This window comes from Giraffa tippelskirchi, chromosome 9 (assembly GCF_054371585.1).
Source record: "Giraffa tippelskirchi isolate mGirTip1 chromosome 9, T2T-mGirTip1v1.2.pri, whole genome shotgun sequence".
In the NCBI taxonomy this organism is placed as follows: domain Eukaryota; kingdom Metazoa; phylum Chordata; class Mammalia; order Artiodactyla; family Giraffidae; genus Giraffa; species Giraffa tippelskirchi.
In genome coordinates, this window is record NC_137283.1 from 45,307,245 (window position 1) to 45,322,674 (window position 15,430).

At 50.2% G+C, this 15,430-nt stretch overlaps 2 protein-coding genes across 15 annotated transcripts in view; one reads left to right on the plus strand and one right to left on the minus strand.

Annotated features, from left to right (window-relative positions):
• IL17RB (interleukin 17 receptor B) overlaps positions 1 to 10,005 on the minus strand; it is a 17,284-nt gene extending 7,279 nt beyond the window's left edge. For 6 of the 10 annotated variants that reach the window (XM_081524976.1, XM_081524971.1, XM_081524974.1 and 3 more), the window contains exons 1-6: positions 9,920 to 10,005; positions 7,842 to 7,866; positions 7,001 to 7,141; positions 4,146 to 4,273; positions 3,403 to 3,529; positions 1,200 to 1,247 (exon numbers count right to left, since the gene is read on the minus strand). In XM_081524976.1, coding sequence (XP_081381102.1) covers positions 1,200 to 1,247; positions 3,403 to 3,529; positions 4,146 to 4,273; positions 7,001 to 7,141; positions 7,842 to 7,866; positions 9,920 to 9,979 — 529 coding nt within the window. In that variant the 5' untranslated portion in view covers positions 9,980 to 10,005. The remainder of the gene's footprint in view (positions 1 to 1,199; positions 1,248 to 3,402; positions 3,530 to 4,145; positions 4,274 to 7,000; positions 7,142 to 7,841; positions 7,867 to 9,919) is intronic. The other 4 variants (XM_081524977.1, XM_081524975.1, XM_081524979.1 and 1 more) reach the window with 2 other exon arrangements.
• Positions 10,006 to 10,311: 306 nt separating this feature from the next.
• CHDH (choline dehydrogenase) overlaps positions 10,312 to 15,430 on the plus strand; it is a 70,083-nt gene continuing 64,964 nt past the window's right edge. For all 5 annotated transcript variants that reach the window (XM_081524959.1, XM_081524958.1, XM_081524960.1 and 2 more), the window contains exon 1: positions 10,312 to 10,398. The gene's annotated coding sequence lies outside the window, so the exon portion shown is untranslated. The remainder of the gene's footprint in view (positions 10,399 to 15,430) is intronic.

Here is a 15,430-nt window from a genome sequence, read left to right on the forward strand (position 1 = left end):
AGGCACAGGCTGGGTTCTACTACTCTCTTCTACTCTCAGCATCCATTTGGAGTGAAGAGCTGGGAGTCACGATTTCCCCCTTTCCAGGATGGGGAGCAAGAGCCACAGCTTAGGAGACGTGTCTGAGTTTATAGAGTGAGTGAATTCAGCTAGAACTAGAATACTCCGGATTCCAGAACTCCATCCATCAGCCTGCTCTGCCCCAGCTTAACCAAATGTCAGGAAATAAGGAAGTGCCTCGTGGCTTAAAAGAATACCCTGACAGGTCTACTCTGTGAGAAAAGCCAATTGTTTCATTCATGTGCCTTGCAAATCAGCACTCAGTTAATTTCCAGGAACATGATATAGAAGAGCATGCATTATTTTCCCCACCCAGGAGGCCATTTCAAGCCCTCGCTCCCAGCTGTCTTTAGGAGTTGAGTTCTAGGACTGATTCAAGGCCCTCGGGCCCCCTACACTCCACAGGGTCCTCTACTCCAGATGTCTCCCAGCAGGAGGCCGTGGAGGAGGCACAAAGCTCCAAGTCTGCCTTTCAGCAAGGAGACACGTGCTCGGTCTGCTGGGGTTCACAAGGACACCTGTGGGGTGGGGGGTGCCTAAAAGACAGGGACTGGTCCCCCCAAACCATTAGCCTCATTAGCACCCTAAGACTGTCATTACCCAGAAATGCACAGAAATCCTTGTAAACCCCTTGGAAACTGGATGGTTGGGACTGATTAACCTGAAAGGGCTTATTTCAAAACTCAGAGGGTAGGGGCAGTTTCTAACAGTCTGCCTATGAGATGTGACCCCTGTGAGGTCACAGGTTGGGAGCATGCTTCTAGGTCATTACTTTAGCTAACACTGCCACCTTGAATGTTTGCAAATCCAGGTAGGTCCCTGTGGCCCCAGCTCAGTGGTGCTGGTGTCTGAGCGGGCGGAGGAGTTATAATTGAGTCCCATCCAGGCAGAGAAGACCTTTGTTTGGGGCTAAAATGTTACTTTAATCAAGAGAGTGGGGTGTTTTTTCTGTGACTTGCTCACCACAGAAACCTACCAAGAGTTTGTCAGGCTGGGGATCAGCCTTCACTGAGCAGTTTGGATACGTAACAGCCCCACTCTAGGCCTCAGTTCCTTCATCGTAAAAAGTCTGATTGAGCTATGCTGGTTCAAGGTATGGATTTCTTCTCATAACAAAAGCAAATGCTGAATTTACTTACCTGCCTCGATGCACTTTTTTTTATATTTCATTATGTGGTCCAGGCAGCCTGGAAATTTGAAAGTTTTCACATTTTAGAAAAAAGTAACTCTGCTCCACCCCAGTGCCAACAAGTGTGTACACAACACATGCTTACCACACCTGTAATGAATTGCCAGAACATTTCAGATATGAGGTCAGATAGCAGTTGTAAATGAGAAGCTAACATACTGTTAAACAAGATTATCTACCTATGAAGTGATACGCAGAATCTAATTTGAATACAGCCTTTATCAGAACAGTATCTGTGATCCCCAAAAGAAGACCTCGAAACCAGCCATTCTTGAAAAATGAGGTTCGGTAATACATGTAGATACTGCCCCTTCCAAGAGGTGGAGATTAATCCTACTGTATACCCCTCCATCCTAAAGGAGATCAGTCCTGGGTGTTCACTGGAAGGACTGATGTTGAAGCTGAAACTCCAATACTTTAGCCACCTCATGCAAAGAATTGACTCATTGGAAAAGACCCTGATGCTGGGAAGGATTAGGGGCAGGAGGAGAAGGGGACGACAGAGGATGAGATGGTTGGATGGCATCACCGACTCGATGGACATGGGTTTGGGTGGACTCCAGGAGTTGGTGGTGGACAGGGAGGCCTGGCGTGTTCCGATTCGTGGGGTTGCAAAGAGTTGGACACGACTGAGCGACTGAACTGAACTGAACTGATACCCCTCCGCCCCAGGGTGGGGTAGACTTAGTGATTTGTTTCCAAAAACTAGAGCTGGGGAAGGGAAGGATACTAGATTACATGGAGAAGCCTGGCAAGATACCATTTAACAGTGACAAAGGTGAGCATCACCTGTGATGCCCTGTGTATGTCACCCACCCCAACAGGTGCCACAAGAAGAGTGCTTCACCTGTGCAGAATTCTCACCAAACTCCTATATCCCCAGTCTGATCATGAGACAAACACCTGACAAACCCAGATTGGGGGAACATCCTGCGGGAGGCATGGCCATCACTCCTCAAGACTCAAGGTCGTGAAACACAGGGAAACACTGAGAGACTGTCACAGACCAGAGGAGATGAAGAAGACACAGAGGACTAAATGCCACTGGGACAGAAAGACGACATTAGTGGAAAAGCAGATGAAATCCAAGTAAAGTCTGGACTTTACTTCATAGAAATGTATCAGTATTGGACTCTTAAGTTTTGACAAATAGATCGTGGTAATGTAGGATGTTAACAGTAAGAGAAACTGGGTGAGCACTACATGGGAACTCTTTGTACTAGCTTTGCAACTTTTCTATAAAATATTCCAAAATATTTTTAAAATATTGGTGAGATTTGGTCTCACCAAGAAACCTGGGAACTACTGTGTAGTAAATGATGTGATGCTGAGAATACACTAGACCAGAACCAAAGAATGCAAACAGATTGGAAATTGCCCCCATTTGGCTTCAGTGCCACAGCTGGCACAGGGGCAGGCGTGGGGACAGAACAGGTGACCCAGCCCAAGCCAGAGTGATGTGGGAGCTGCTGGGGCCAGGCACCGTGCTGGGCCCTCCTCACTGGAGATCCCGTCTCATCCTCGCACTGACCCCGTGTGTGATCGTGCAGGTGTGACACCAGAGGGATGAGCGTGTGTCATAGAGCAAGGGAAAGAACCAGCACTCAGCTTAGTGCCACCTGCCTCTTCTCCCAGCTCAGGGGGCAAACCCACTGGAGTCTGTACATCCTCAGAGACCAGCCACACGTGGTCAAACTACACATCCTGCCCAGAAGCTGAGACTGGAACAAGCATTTTGCATCGACCACAAAGAATGGCAAATGTGCATCAGTCAAGAAGGACCAGAGTTTGACCGGCAGCTTCACTTCGCTACATGTGTAACCAGGGCAATTTACTGAAGCTCCCAGTTTCTTTTATTTGTAAATCAGGGCTGTCCAAACCTTGGGGTTGTTGGTGGCCCAAATGAGATGATGCGTGTCGAGTGCTCAGTCAGTGTCTGACGCACAGGAGTGGGCTTTCCCCTCCATTTCACCTGACTCAGGCCTCTCCTGAGTGAGATGCAGTTCCTGTTGTGTCCCTACTACACATGAGGAAACCGAGATTCTGCAAGGCCAAACATCTCATCCAGGGGACCTGGCCTCTCTCTACCAAACCACATATCAGATTAGGTGTCCCGGCAAGACAGAGAATAAGAGAGGAGTGAGGACGTGTACCTGGGGAGGTGAAGTTCACAGCCATGGAGGGGCCGTCCTCATTCATATTCGCATTGGGGATGTTATGGGCCCCAATGAAATAGACTGTGTTCAGCTCGACAGGAAAACCAATGTAGGAAAACATCCACTGCAAAGCAAAGTGGGAACCCTTGAATTGCCACATCCTTTTCATTTATAATTTCATTCCTTAACCCACTGCTAAAACTTAAGTCTCTAGCCAGTGTCTACTAAGGAAATTGACCCCACACAGTTTGCCAGTGTAACCCACAGAATCAGAGAAGTGTAAAATTCTAGAGCCAGGATATAATTTAGGTTCAGTTTCCCTCACTTGGGCTCTCCTGCTGGCTCAAACGGTAAAGAATTTGCCCACGATGCAGGAGACCTGGGTTCAGTCCCGGGTCAGGAAGATCCCCTGGAGAAGGGAATGGCAACTCACTCCAGTATTCTTGCCTGGAGAATTCCATGGACAGAGGAGCCTGGTGGGCTACAGTGTCCATGGAGTCACAGAGTTGGACACAATTGAGTGACTAACACTTCCCTCACTTTGCTGATGAGGAAACCAAGGTCCCGGGATGCTGACTTGCCCAAGGCATACAGCAGAGAGATGGCCCCAAGTGGGATTTGAACCCAGACACCCAGGCTGCAGGTGGTAGCTGTCAGCAGCCTGTATGTGAACACAAATCCACACCCCCAACAAAGGACCCAGATTAGTGACAGCCCTCCAAGTGTCTCCAAGTGCTTACTTTGCCACCAGAGGGTCTGGTCTGAGTCTGGAAGGCCTGGGTGTAATTGCACCTGATGCAGCTGTAGGACTGGAAGTGGCTTTTGCCCATCACGCAGATCTTGGTGGCCTTCAACAAGCGGATGCTGGCTGCCAAGGTGGGTAAGAGGGCAGTTGTGTATTTAGCACTTCCTTTGTAGCTGATTTGATGCTAGATAGCCTACCTGCCTTCACATTCACCATGACCCTCAGAGGTAGGCACTATGATTGTTCCTGGTTTACAGAAGGGGTGAGCGAGGCTTAGTGAATTTCAGGGAGCTGTGCCGTGGCTTACAAAGTTCATCAGCGACAGAATATGGATTCAGATTCCAAAGCCTTTCCTCCTCATAGGTGAGCCTGAATTTCACAGGTACCTGCTAAGAGGAGTCTACCTTTACACTATCCTGGACCTCTTTTAAGAGTAACAGGCGTGCTATGTAGAGCAGAGGCCTCTCAGAGTGTCCTCAACAGCCAAACCTGTTCTGTCTGTACCTTTATCCATGCTGATCCTTCTCTCTGCAATGCCTTTTCCTCCTGTTCTTTGCCTTGCCAGTTCTTCCTCCTTCAAGGCCCAACTTATGCACCACCACCTATAATGATAGCTAACAAATACAGGAGCTCACTCTGTGCCAGGGATGAAGCCAAATGCCGTCTAATTTAATGTGATCTCACCAGGGCCTGCTCCTCCTCTCCCCTCAACCCCCCCGAAGATGAACTACAGGTCCCTCCAGGGTTCCCCTGACAGTCTGTCTGCCTCTCCCTGGCCCCTGAGAACCTGACTGAGCAGGAACTGTAGCTCACTCACCTCTCCATGCTTGGCACTCCCAGATTATGACCATATGGAATTTAGCTGAATTTAGTGAGGGGACTCTACAAACATGGGCTTTAGGACCCCAGTATTGGTTCATCCAAAGTGCCTCAGAGAAATGCTAGGACTTCCATGATGTCCTTTGGGAGGTGGAAAAGTTATCTACCCAAGAGAATGTTTTCCTAAACCTGCGAGATCATCTCTGGCCTTATGCCATTTTCTTCCATGAAGAACAGTGTAACAAAAGCATACCAACACCAGCACACCACTTGATGAGTTTTCACACTTGTGCAGCCAGTACCCAGGTCAAGGAACACCCTAGGAGTGCCCCTCAGGCCTCCTTTCAGTCAAGAAGCCCAAGAATGGGCTTCTCTGGTGGTTCAGATGGTAAAGAATCCACCTGCAATGCAGAAGACCTGGGTTCAATCCCTGGGTTTGGAAGATCCCCTGGAGAAGGGAATGGCTACTCATTCCAGTATTTTTGCCTGAGAATCCCATGGATAGAGGAGCCTGGCAGGCTACAGTGAGTGCATGGGTCATAGATAATCAGACATAACTGAGCAAATTTTACCCAAGAATAGCCACTGTCCCGACTTCTAACTACATAGAATAGTTTTGCACTTTTTGTTAATGGAATCATCTGGTGGGTAGGACCACAGGCCTGCATGCAGAGATGAAAGTATGAACTCCTGAATCTGGCTTCTTTTGTTTGTGAGATTCATCCATACATAGTTATAAATCATTCATGCCAGTTGATATAGTGGATTCAGTTTTGTGAATCTAAGTCTACTGTCGGGCATTTAAGGCATTTTATTTTTGGCCTGACCTGTCTCTTGAGAAACCTGTATGCAGGTCAGGAAGCAACAGTTAGAACTGGACATGGAACAACAGACTGGTTCCAAATAGGAAAGAGGAGTACGTCAAGGCTGTATGTTGTCACCCTGCTTATTTAACTTCTATGCAGAGTACATCATGAGAAACGCTGGGCTGGAAGAAACACAAGCTGGAATCAAGATTGCTGGGAGAAATATCAATAACCTCAGATATGCGGATGACACCACCCTTATGGCAGAAAGTGAAGAAGAACTAAAGAGCCTCTTGATGAAGGTGAAAGAGGAGAGTGAAAAAGTTGGCTTAAAGCTCAATGTTCAGAAAACTAAGATCATGGCATCTGGTCCCATCACTTCATGGGAAATAGATGGGGAAACAGTGGAAACAGTGTCAGACTTTATTTTTTTGGGCTCCAAAATCACTTTTGATGGTGATTGCAGCCATGAAATTAAAAGACGCTTACTCTTTGGAAGGAAGGTTATGGCCAACCTAGATAGCATATTTAAAAGCAGAGACATTACTTTGCCAACAAAAGTCCGTCTAGTCAAGGCTATGGTTTTTCCAGTGGTCATGTATGAATGTGAGAGTTGGACGGTGAAGAAAGCTGAGCGCCGAAGAATTGATGCTTTTGAACTGTGGTGTTGGAGAAGACTCTTGAGAGTCCCTTGGACGGCAAGGAGATCCAATCAATCCATCCTAAAAGAGATCAGTCCTGGGTGTTCATTGGAAGGTCTGATGTTGAAGCTGAAACTCCAATACTTTGGCCACCTCATGCGAAGGGTTGACTCATTGGAAAAGACCCTAATGCTGGGTAGGATTGGGGGCGGAAGGAGAAGGGGACGACAGAGGATGAGATGGTTGGATGGCATAACTGACTCGATGGACATGGGTTTGGGTGGACTCCGGGAGTTGGTGATGGACAGAGAGGCCTGGCCTGTTGCAATTCATGGGGTCGCAAAGAGTCGGACACGACTGAGCGACTGAACTGAACGGAATTTTTGGCTGTTTTGAGTACTGCTACTATGAGCATTCTAGTCTGTGGCTTTGGTGTATGTATGGCATGTATCTGGTGTATCTGTGGCATGTGTGTATGTGTTCTGTTGGGTATGTGCCGGGAAGGGAAGTCATGGGTCATAGAGTCTGCCCATTTCTGCTTTAGTAGACACGTCAGGCCTTACCATTGATTGATGCAAACTTACCATCTGCCCGGAGTATCCAGCTTATGTTCATCAAAATTGAAGAGTCCTCCAGGTCAACACTGCTTTTAATAGGTTCCACTTGGAGGTCCCTCAAGTCTCCTGGGGTCAGGGTGTGTCGGACCATCCACTCTGGAGACGGTCCTGGGAGAAGGTGAAACTGCCCATGACACCCCTTCCTCAGCCCAGTCCAATGCCACCTGCTCTACATGACCCACTCTGACCACCCCTCACTCACAATTCATCTCTTCTTTCAGCTTAAGCAGGACAGACATTTCTCAGTGCTGGCTGATGTGCCACCAAGGTGATGCTGAACTTCCTGGGCCCAATCTACAGGGCACACGTGTCCACTCTGGGTCCCTTCATACTAGTGTATGTATCCAATTTATTTGACATGTTTATTAGGATTGCTTCTGCCTACCCCCACACCTCAGCCTGGACTCCAGTCAGCTTACCCCCGTGACTCCCCCTTCCTAACGCTTAGTCTCTGCCAATACCATCTCTCCTCCAGCTCACTCTGTCCATCCACATTTCTTGGGCAGAAACACATACTTTAAATGTTACTATCTCCACCACTCCTCCTTCTCTGAAACATTTGCTTTCTGTTCCCAAGTGTAAATGACGTCCCTCACATGGCACTTGATCTCCTGTGCCTCTTTCCAGCCAGGAGGCCAGCCCACCCGAAACCCTGGGAGCTCTGCCTTGGGTGTTAGCTTCACCCGCATCAGCTAACAAAGCCAAGTTTCACTCTGTGCCTGGTCTTCGATGACCTACTGCCAGGATTCAGGTCCCCTGAAAGTCCAACTGTACTTCTGGTGTAAAGCCCTGTTTCTAGTGTACCTACCGGGTTCAGAGCCACACTGAATTGTCTGCAAGAGAGAAAGAAATTGAGTGCCATGTTCAATACCAGCAAACCACAAGCCTTCATTTGCCAAATTAGACAAAACATGATCTTTTCCCTTAAAGGCATAGACAAGTGATGAATGTTCAAAGAAAAGCTGAGCTGGTCCCACATCACAGTTTGGGAGACATTAAGCAGCCCTATGATAGGCTATTGGAGAAGGAAATGGCACCCCATTCCAGTACTCTTGCCTGGAAAATCCCACAGACAGAGGAGCCTGGTAGGCTACAGTCCATGGGGTTGCGAAGAGTCAGACATGACTGAGCGACTTCACTTTCACTTTTCACTTTCATGCATTGGAGAAGGAAATGGCACCCCACTCCAGTACTCTTGTCTGGAGAATCCCAGGGACAGAGGAGCCTGGTGGGCTGCCGTCTATGGGGTCACACAGAGTCAGACATGACTGAAGTGACTTAGCAGCAGCAGCAGCATGATAGGCTATGATGGGCCATAGATTAACCACCATTTACTTGAACCTCAAGCCTGGCCATCATCTCCCTTAAAGATCAAAGTTGAGTTTACACCCCTCTCTGCAGCTCAGCCTTCCCTGCCACAAGCAGGAGATAACTCTGGACCATTACGGAGGCCCCTTCATACTAACTGTAGCCTTCTAGGACAGTCTAGAATATTTATTGACTTTCCCCAAGTTAAAGAGTGGCTGTGCCAAGAAGAGCAGAAGTATGCACTCCATGGTACCTTTCCAATGTTCTTTAAAAAATTCCCCTTCTGATATAAAAGGACTCACTCGAACTATTTACCAAATCATAAAGCAACTATGATTTCATCATGTTATCTTTTAAAAAGAACTTATAAAAATAAATAATATCATCAGTATCTAAGAAAGGCCAATATTAAATCCTTTGGATTAACTGCTCATGCCTTTTTATAAGAAAAAGTAATTAGTCTTTTGGTTTTGGAATAAAATTCAGGACCTAAAAGGAAGCAGCAAGTTCCCGTGACACACGTGACACAGTGTGGGTAAGTCCACCAGCTCTGGAATTTGAGCCCTCGCAGCCTCAACATTTCTCAACACCATGAAGACAGAAGGCAAGACTTTTGATGGTTTGAGTAATATGAGTTGGGTGGAACTGTCAGTCGCTCATCTTTGTCTTTTTAAAGCTGAACTTCAAGGGATGTCACCATACAGTTTTTTAAACAAATAAGCCACCATGGTGATACTGGGAGCTAAGTTCTTGTCAAGGGGCTGCTGAGACAAATTTTAGAAAGAAGCAAAGCCACAGCTGTAAGCTTTGTACAAGAGTTCAAGCTACAGGCGTAGTAGGAGGTACTGCAAAAGGAATTAATTCTTCCTCTAGGGGAAATGTAGGGCTGCGGTGGAGTGAGGGGGTGGGCTCTGAACTGAGACAGAAGACAAGGAGAGTAGCTGAAGACATCAAGGCAGGGTATGTCTTTCCATCAGCAAATGACACCACACTTTTATGCTACGTGCTGTGCTTAAGGGCAGCAATATAGCTTCAAACGCTATTTTGCAAATGAGGTTTTGTTTGAAGACCCAGAAGAGTCCCTCAAAGTCCCTCTTAAAGGTAAGGCAGGGGAAGAAGGGAAAGCTGCAGAGTTCAGGGGCTTATCTCTGGGGACAAGGGCCCCAGTACAGCGAAAAGAACACGGCAAAAAAGGCGACTGGAATGTAGAAGCAGCTCTTGCGACCCCAGGCAATAACCATAGTGAACGCCTACTATGCGCTAGTCTCTTTGCTGCTACCTTACGGGCCCGGTCGCTGTTCTTCACAAAATCCTGGTGAGTGAGGTATATGACCCTTCAGGTAGACAGATGAGCACACGAGGCTCATTGGGGATAAATGGCTGGATCAAGAACGCATGGTGGCATCCGAACCCGTCTGATTCCCTCGCCCCAGACTTAAGCAGTCCGACGCCCAATCTCCGCTTTAGATGGCCCTCTGCGAACGCCTCGGAGGAGCATGAGCTGATGGGTTGGGACGCTTTTGGGTCCAGGTTTGAGGGACCGGAACGCGGGAGAGGGGAGCGGACGGGGGTGCTTACCGGCTCCGGAGGCACGGCCCCCCAGCACAGCGCGGCCAGGCTCAGCAGTACTAGGGACATCGCGGGGTCACCGCCCGCCACCGGGCGGGGTGGGTCGGTTTCAGACCGCGCTCTTATCCAGGCGGCCCGGGGCCACACCTCCGGGCTCCGCCCCCCTCAGCACCGCCCGGGTAGGGGCGGCCCTCCGGCGCCCTCCCAGGGTGGGGAATTTAGTGCCCGGCCGGCAGGGGTCGCGAGGGATGGATGCCGGGGTTCGAGCGTCTCCCGGGCAGCCACGCACGCGCCGGCCCCGCGCACCCCTGCGCGCGGGGAGCCAGGTGCGCGAGTGAGCGCACGCCCCGCTCGCCCCAGCCCGCAGGCCCGCCTGGCGCCCGCTCGCCCCTCTCGGGTCCGGAGCTCGCGGAGCGCCGGCGCCGCCGGTTAAAGTGTAGCGGGGCCGGGCCGCCGACTGTCCCATCGCTCGGACCGACCTGCCCACGGTGAGTAGCGGAGAGGCGCTCGACCCGGGGCCGTGGCCGCAGTCCCGAGCCCGCGGCGGGGTCGGGCCGGGAGGTCGGGTGGGTCTGGAGAACCCCGGCTGGACGCCGAGGTTGGGGCCCCACTGGACGCCACGGCTGAGCACCCCCGCCTCGGGAAACAAAATGTGTGGGACGGGAACAGCAGAGTCGCACTGAGTTCCTCGCAGAAACTAAGTTGTGTCTGATTCGTGTAGTAGAAACCGTCCCTATCGCTGGTTTTCTGGTCAGTGTATCTTTCCACAAAATGAGACCTGACGCTAACAGCTGGGTCTCCGAAGACGAAAGCCTTCACCCTTTGGGTTTGGAGGCGGGTTCTTGAGTTTCAGGGAGCTCAGGATTTCTGAGCAAAATTTGCAAGTTAAATGCGGCCTCAGAGAGCCGACCTAGCCGCTCAGGACCGAGTAGGGTCTGGGAATTGCATTTAACTTGTCTCGCCGGTTAATTCTGCGCAGGTGGACCGGACCCATTCTTTGAGAGACACAGTGGTTTGGGGAAAGGTTAATGAAAATCAACTGGGCTGACGGTGAATCAAAGTGCTTGAAACTGCGGCTTCAGGCGCCTGGGTTTGCGGAGGAGGAGGTGAGGAGGGGGTGACCAACTCAAGGTCCCTTAAACTTCTAGGCTGAGTTAGCTCCACTCTTTAGATGGGAAACCAAGGCCTAGGGAGGGATGGAGTTGTCAGGTGGTGAAAAGTTGACTTAGTCAAGCAGTTGTTTTGCTGAGGTCCTGTGCACCAGTCCTGGCCTAGCTGCCTGATTCAGATTTTGGCCAGCATGGAGCAGGCCCAGTCTCAAGGTTGGCTGGGGACTCGCGTGCACATATGTGAGGTGCAGGCGACGTTTTCCTGAGGATTGGTCTGGTTTCTAATTAAGGTGAGTGGCTCAGGTGAGGGTATTGCCTCACCCATGCCTGGGGCTGGGCTACCAGCGGCCCCTTGCTCAACGTCTCTGAGTTGCTTTGAGCCCTAGCCCTGTGGTCCCAGAGATCACTTGCAGCTCTAATAGTTATCTGTATTCTTGAGGCAACCTGTGCAGGGTGCCAGCCCTGGAATGCAAAGGTGCCAGCTAATTGGTGCCCTTTGGACTGAGAACGCGGGCGGTGAGAGTATGTTCGAGGGCATGTGGGCCCCCCACCCCCGCTGTGGAAGTGCAGATGCAGACAGTCTCATCTTCCTGCTCTTGGGATCACAACCCTTGTCCCGTGGGATGCCAGACGTTTTGGTGATGGTCATTTTTCAGTTTTAGGAAGGCCACCTGGCTTGGCTGTGCCAGGCCATGGAAAGTCAGTCCCTCTGAGGGCAGTAAGAAGAGGCCGCAATTAGTCTGAATCTGTTTGCTGGACGATTAGCCAAGTCCCTGCATGGGCCAGGCTCCAGGCTGTACTGGCTTTACAGCCATGCCCCAAAGAAAGCCCTGTTGCGGGAACTTGGGCTCTTGAGGGTGATGGCTCTAGGGGTGACCAGGGATGCAAAGGTTAGTCCTGGAGACAGAGTTTGTGAGTCAGACATTTATAGGGGTTAGTAGAGAGGGGTGGAGAAGGAAATGGCAACCCACTCCAGTGTTCTTGCCTGGAGAATCCCAGGGACAGAGGAGCCTGGTGGGCTGCTGTCCATGGGGTCGCACAGAGTCGGACACGACTGAAGCGACTTAGCAGCAGCAGCAGGAGCAGAGAGGGGAGGTGGATAGGGCCCCAGGAAGGGATATTCCCTACTCCCTCCTTTCTGTAAGATCCTAGAGTGAGGGAGCAGCCATGGTGTCAGGTGAGACAGAGGGGCCACGGGTGGCCTGGCCTGCCATGGGCCCCTGACTTAGATCTTTGGCAAGAAGGGATGAGACAAGGCATGAGAGGAAGTGGCTTTAGAGATGGGAGAGGGCTGGTTTTCTTCCAAGAAAGGGCAAGATTGAGATCATTTCTCCAGGAAAAGAAGCTGGTGGGCAAAGGAGAGGAGAAAGGCGAGGCGAGCAAGGTGCCAAGGTGGCTGAACATCGGGTCAGAGGAGTTGGAGGAGGGAACCAGAGCAGCGGGTGCTGGCCGTTGACTTGGGACGCAGACCGAGTGACCTCCCCGTGCCCTGGGTGCAGGGCTGGACACTTGTGGACACAGAGATCACACAGCCCTGTCTCTGGTTCTCTGCTGCACACGGCCAGGTCGAAGGCAGGACTGCAGAGTGAGTAGTCCCGAGTGATCCCTTCGGCCATGGCTGGTGTGTTCTGTGGGTCAGCAAGGTGTGCCTGTTCAGTAGGAGGGGTCCACGCTGGCTCAGAAGGTCATTCTGAAAAGTGTTCTTCTGCGAGAGGGCCTTGCTGGTTAAGCATGAAGCCTCAAAGCTGGCCTGCTGGAAGGAACGCTGTTTGTTGGAACACCTAAGCCCAGTAGTGTCGTAGCTTTGTTAGTGGGCTGCAGGGCCCCTGTGGGTCCGGAGGTCTCAGCTTCCCCTGTGACCCTGGAAGTCTCGGCCCTTCTCAGAGTGTCAGTGTCCTTTGCTGTCAAGTGTAATGGCAGTGAGGTGACTCAGGTCCGGGAGGGAAGTGCAGATGCTCTGACCTTTCCTCTTTGGCCTGAATTCTACTGCGTCTGGGTTTCTGAAAGAGCCTTGTGCAGCATTCCTTCTTGTCTGGGTATTTAGTAGGTACTTGTTAAATGCTTGAATGAATGAATGAATGAATGCATACCTTCCTCCAAGCCTGCCCAACCAGGAGAGCTGGTTTGGGTTTCCTTCTCCTCTTCCTTCTCTGGTGGGGTGAGGAGCATCTCTTCTGGAGTCTGGAGGGACCCCTCTGTCCACTACCCATGGCCTAGACCCCCGGGACAGGCTCTGTGCTGCCACTGGGGTTCAGATCTCCTGGCTGCGCTATTCGTTCCCCAGTGCCACTCTTGAGCGAGGCTCTGGGTGTTGGAAGGCCTTAGTTTCCCCTCCATAACATGGGGCTGACGTCAGCCCTGCTGGCCTGTAGGGCTGTTGGGAGACTCTGAAGGGATGGGAAAAAACTGGAGGACTTAAAGGTGCTGTGTAAATGTAAGGACAGGGGAGGTGGGACAAGGAGAAAAACAAATGCTTTCCCTGTGCTTGACAGGGAGATTTCTCTGGACCCAGGTGCAGAGACGCCCTCAGGCCGCCACTCTGGCCGGCCCCTTTGTTTCTCTGTCCTCCCTGTCCCCAGGAACAAGGTGATCAGAGGTTGTTGACCTGTCCCAGGCCTGGCCTCCACCCACATAGGTGGAATTTTCCATTTTTTTTTTTTCCAAACATTAATCAAGGCCCCAGCCAGTCAACAGTGGATTCATTGTCTCTTGAAGAGCAAGATGCAGGCTGTTTCTGGCAGACACTGGCTGCCTCCCAGGGCCCCAGCGGCCCACCCAAGCTGGACGGGCTGTACTGGGGGCACCTCCACCCACAGTATCGTTCCCCCCCGCCGCCCGCTGCCGCCCGTGTTCTCCTTCATTTGTGGAGTTTTGCAGAGTCAGTGGTCATGCGTACTTTGAGCCAGGGATCCCAAGGCCCCCCTGAGTGCTTGCTCCCTGTCCCCAGCAGGGCCACAGAGCCACAAACGACCTCTCTGCTCCAGTGAGGAGGGCTGGCCCAGGAAGGCTCACAGGGGGTTAAGTCCATGTTAATACTACTCCTGCCAGGAACTGGCAGGAAACCCTGTGAGGCCACAGCCTGTGTGTACTTGCCTCGATCTTCACATGCACTGTCACACTGGGGCCTCAGAAAAAGTCCAGAGCGTGGAGGAGGCTGGTATTATTACTCTCTCAAAGCCCCGTCTGTGCTTGGGTGACTGAGTCAGCCTCCCCGGGCTCGAGGGGGGTGGTTACTGGAGAAGTCGGCGGTGGGGAGCAGTGGCAGGTGTGGGGCCCATACCACAGGGGCCATGTATTTCTCCATCAGTGACACTTTAATTACTGTATTAGTAATATCACTGTTATTCATAGTCACAGCATCACTCTCCATACTGAAGGGGATGAGTGAGGATGCAGGGAGGAGAGCAAGCAGGGACTGAGGCCATGATATGAACTTGATAAAATTACCATGTGCTTTTGACTTTGCACCTGTAATTCTTTGAAGGGTGTATTTGGCTCATTTCTTTTTCCTCTCGTAACCAACCTAAGAAATGGGCTGCACTGTTCCCATTTTATAGATGTGGAAACTGAGGCCCAGAGTTGCTAAACCATGAGTGGTGACAGAGGTGAGACCACAAACCATGGATCTTGACCTCCAGCTCCTTTCACTTTTTTTTTTTAAAGTAGTGAAACTTGAAACCTCAGTATATATGAAACATACAGATGATGTTGTTGCATAGCTCAGATGTTGCCAGCTCAGATGATTAGTGTGAGTTATCTTGTAAATTCATATTTGTAATTTATGCATGTGTGTTTGGCTTAAATATTCACAACCTAATAGTCAAGAGCTGTGTTTCACTGGGAATTTTTAGGACTTAAAGGTCGGGAGGCAGCATCTCAAGTGGCCGTGAGAGAACTGCTCCAAGGAGGCCAGGCTGGAATAGCCAGGTTATATAGAAGTTTTACAACAAAGGGCAGGTAGTCTGAACATCAGAAGATTACTATTAAGTAAAGAAAACCAGATAACCCAAGTTAAGGAATTTAGCACTTTTCTGTGTATGGGAGGATGTATGGTCTGAGCTCACTGAAATCATTCCTTTGATGTGCACCTCACTTATCTGGGGCCAGTATCCTGTGTATTTTTTTTAATTAATTTATCTTTATCTGGCTGTGCTGGGTCTTAGTTGTGGCGTGCAGGGGCTTCTCTCTAGTTGTGGCATGTGAGTTTCTCATTGCGATGAAATTTTAAAATTATTTTAAGAGAGTTTACCCAAAAGCTCTTAACTCACTTACATTTACTGTAAAGCTTCATCATATCAAGTTATTTTGCTTGCAACAGATGCAATAACGTCCGTCTTATTTGATTTCTGTCGAACCTAGGTACAATAAAGTATTATACTTAATGATTCTAAATAATTAGATCAACAAACTT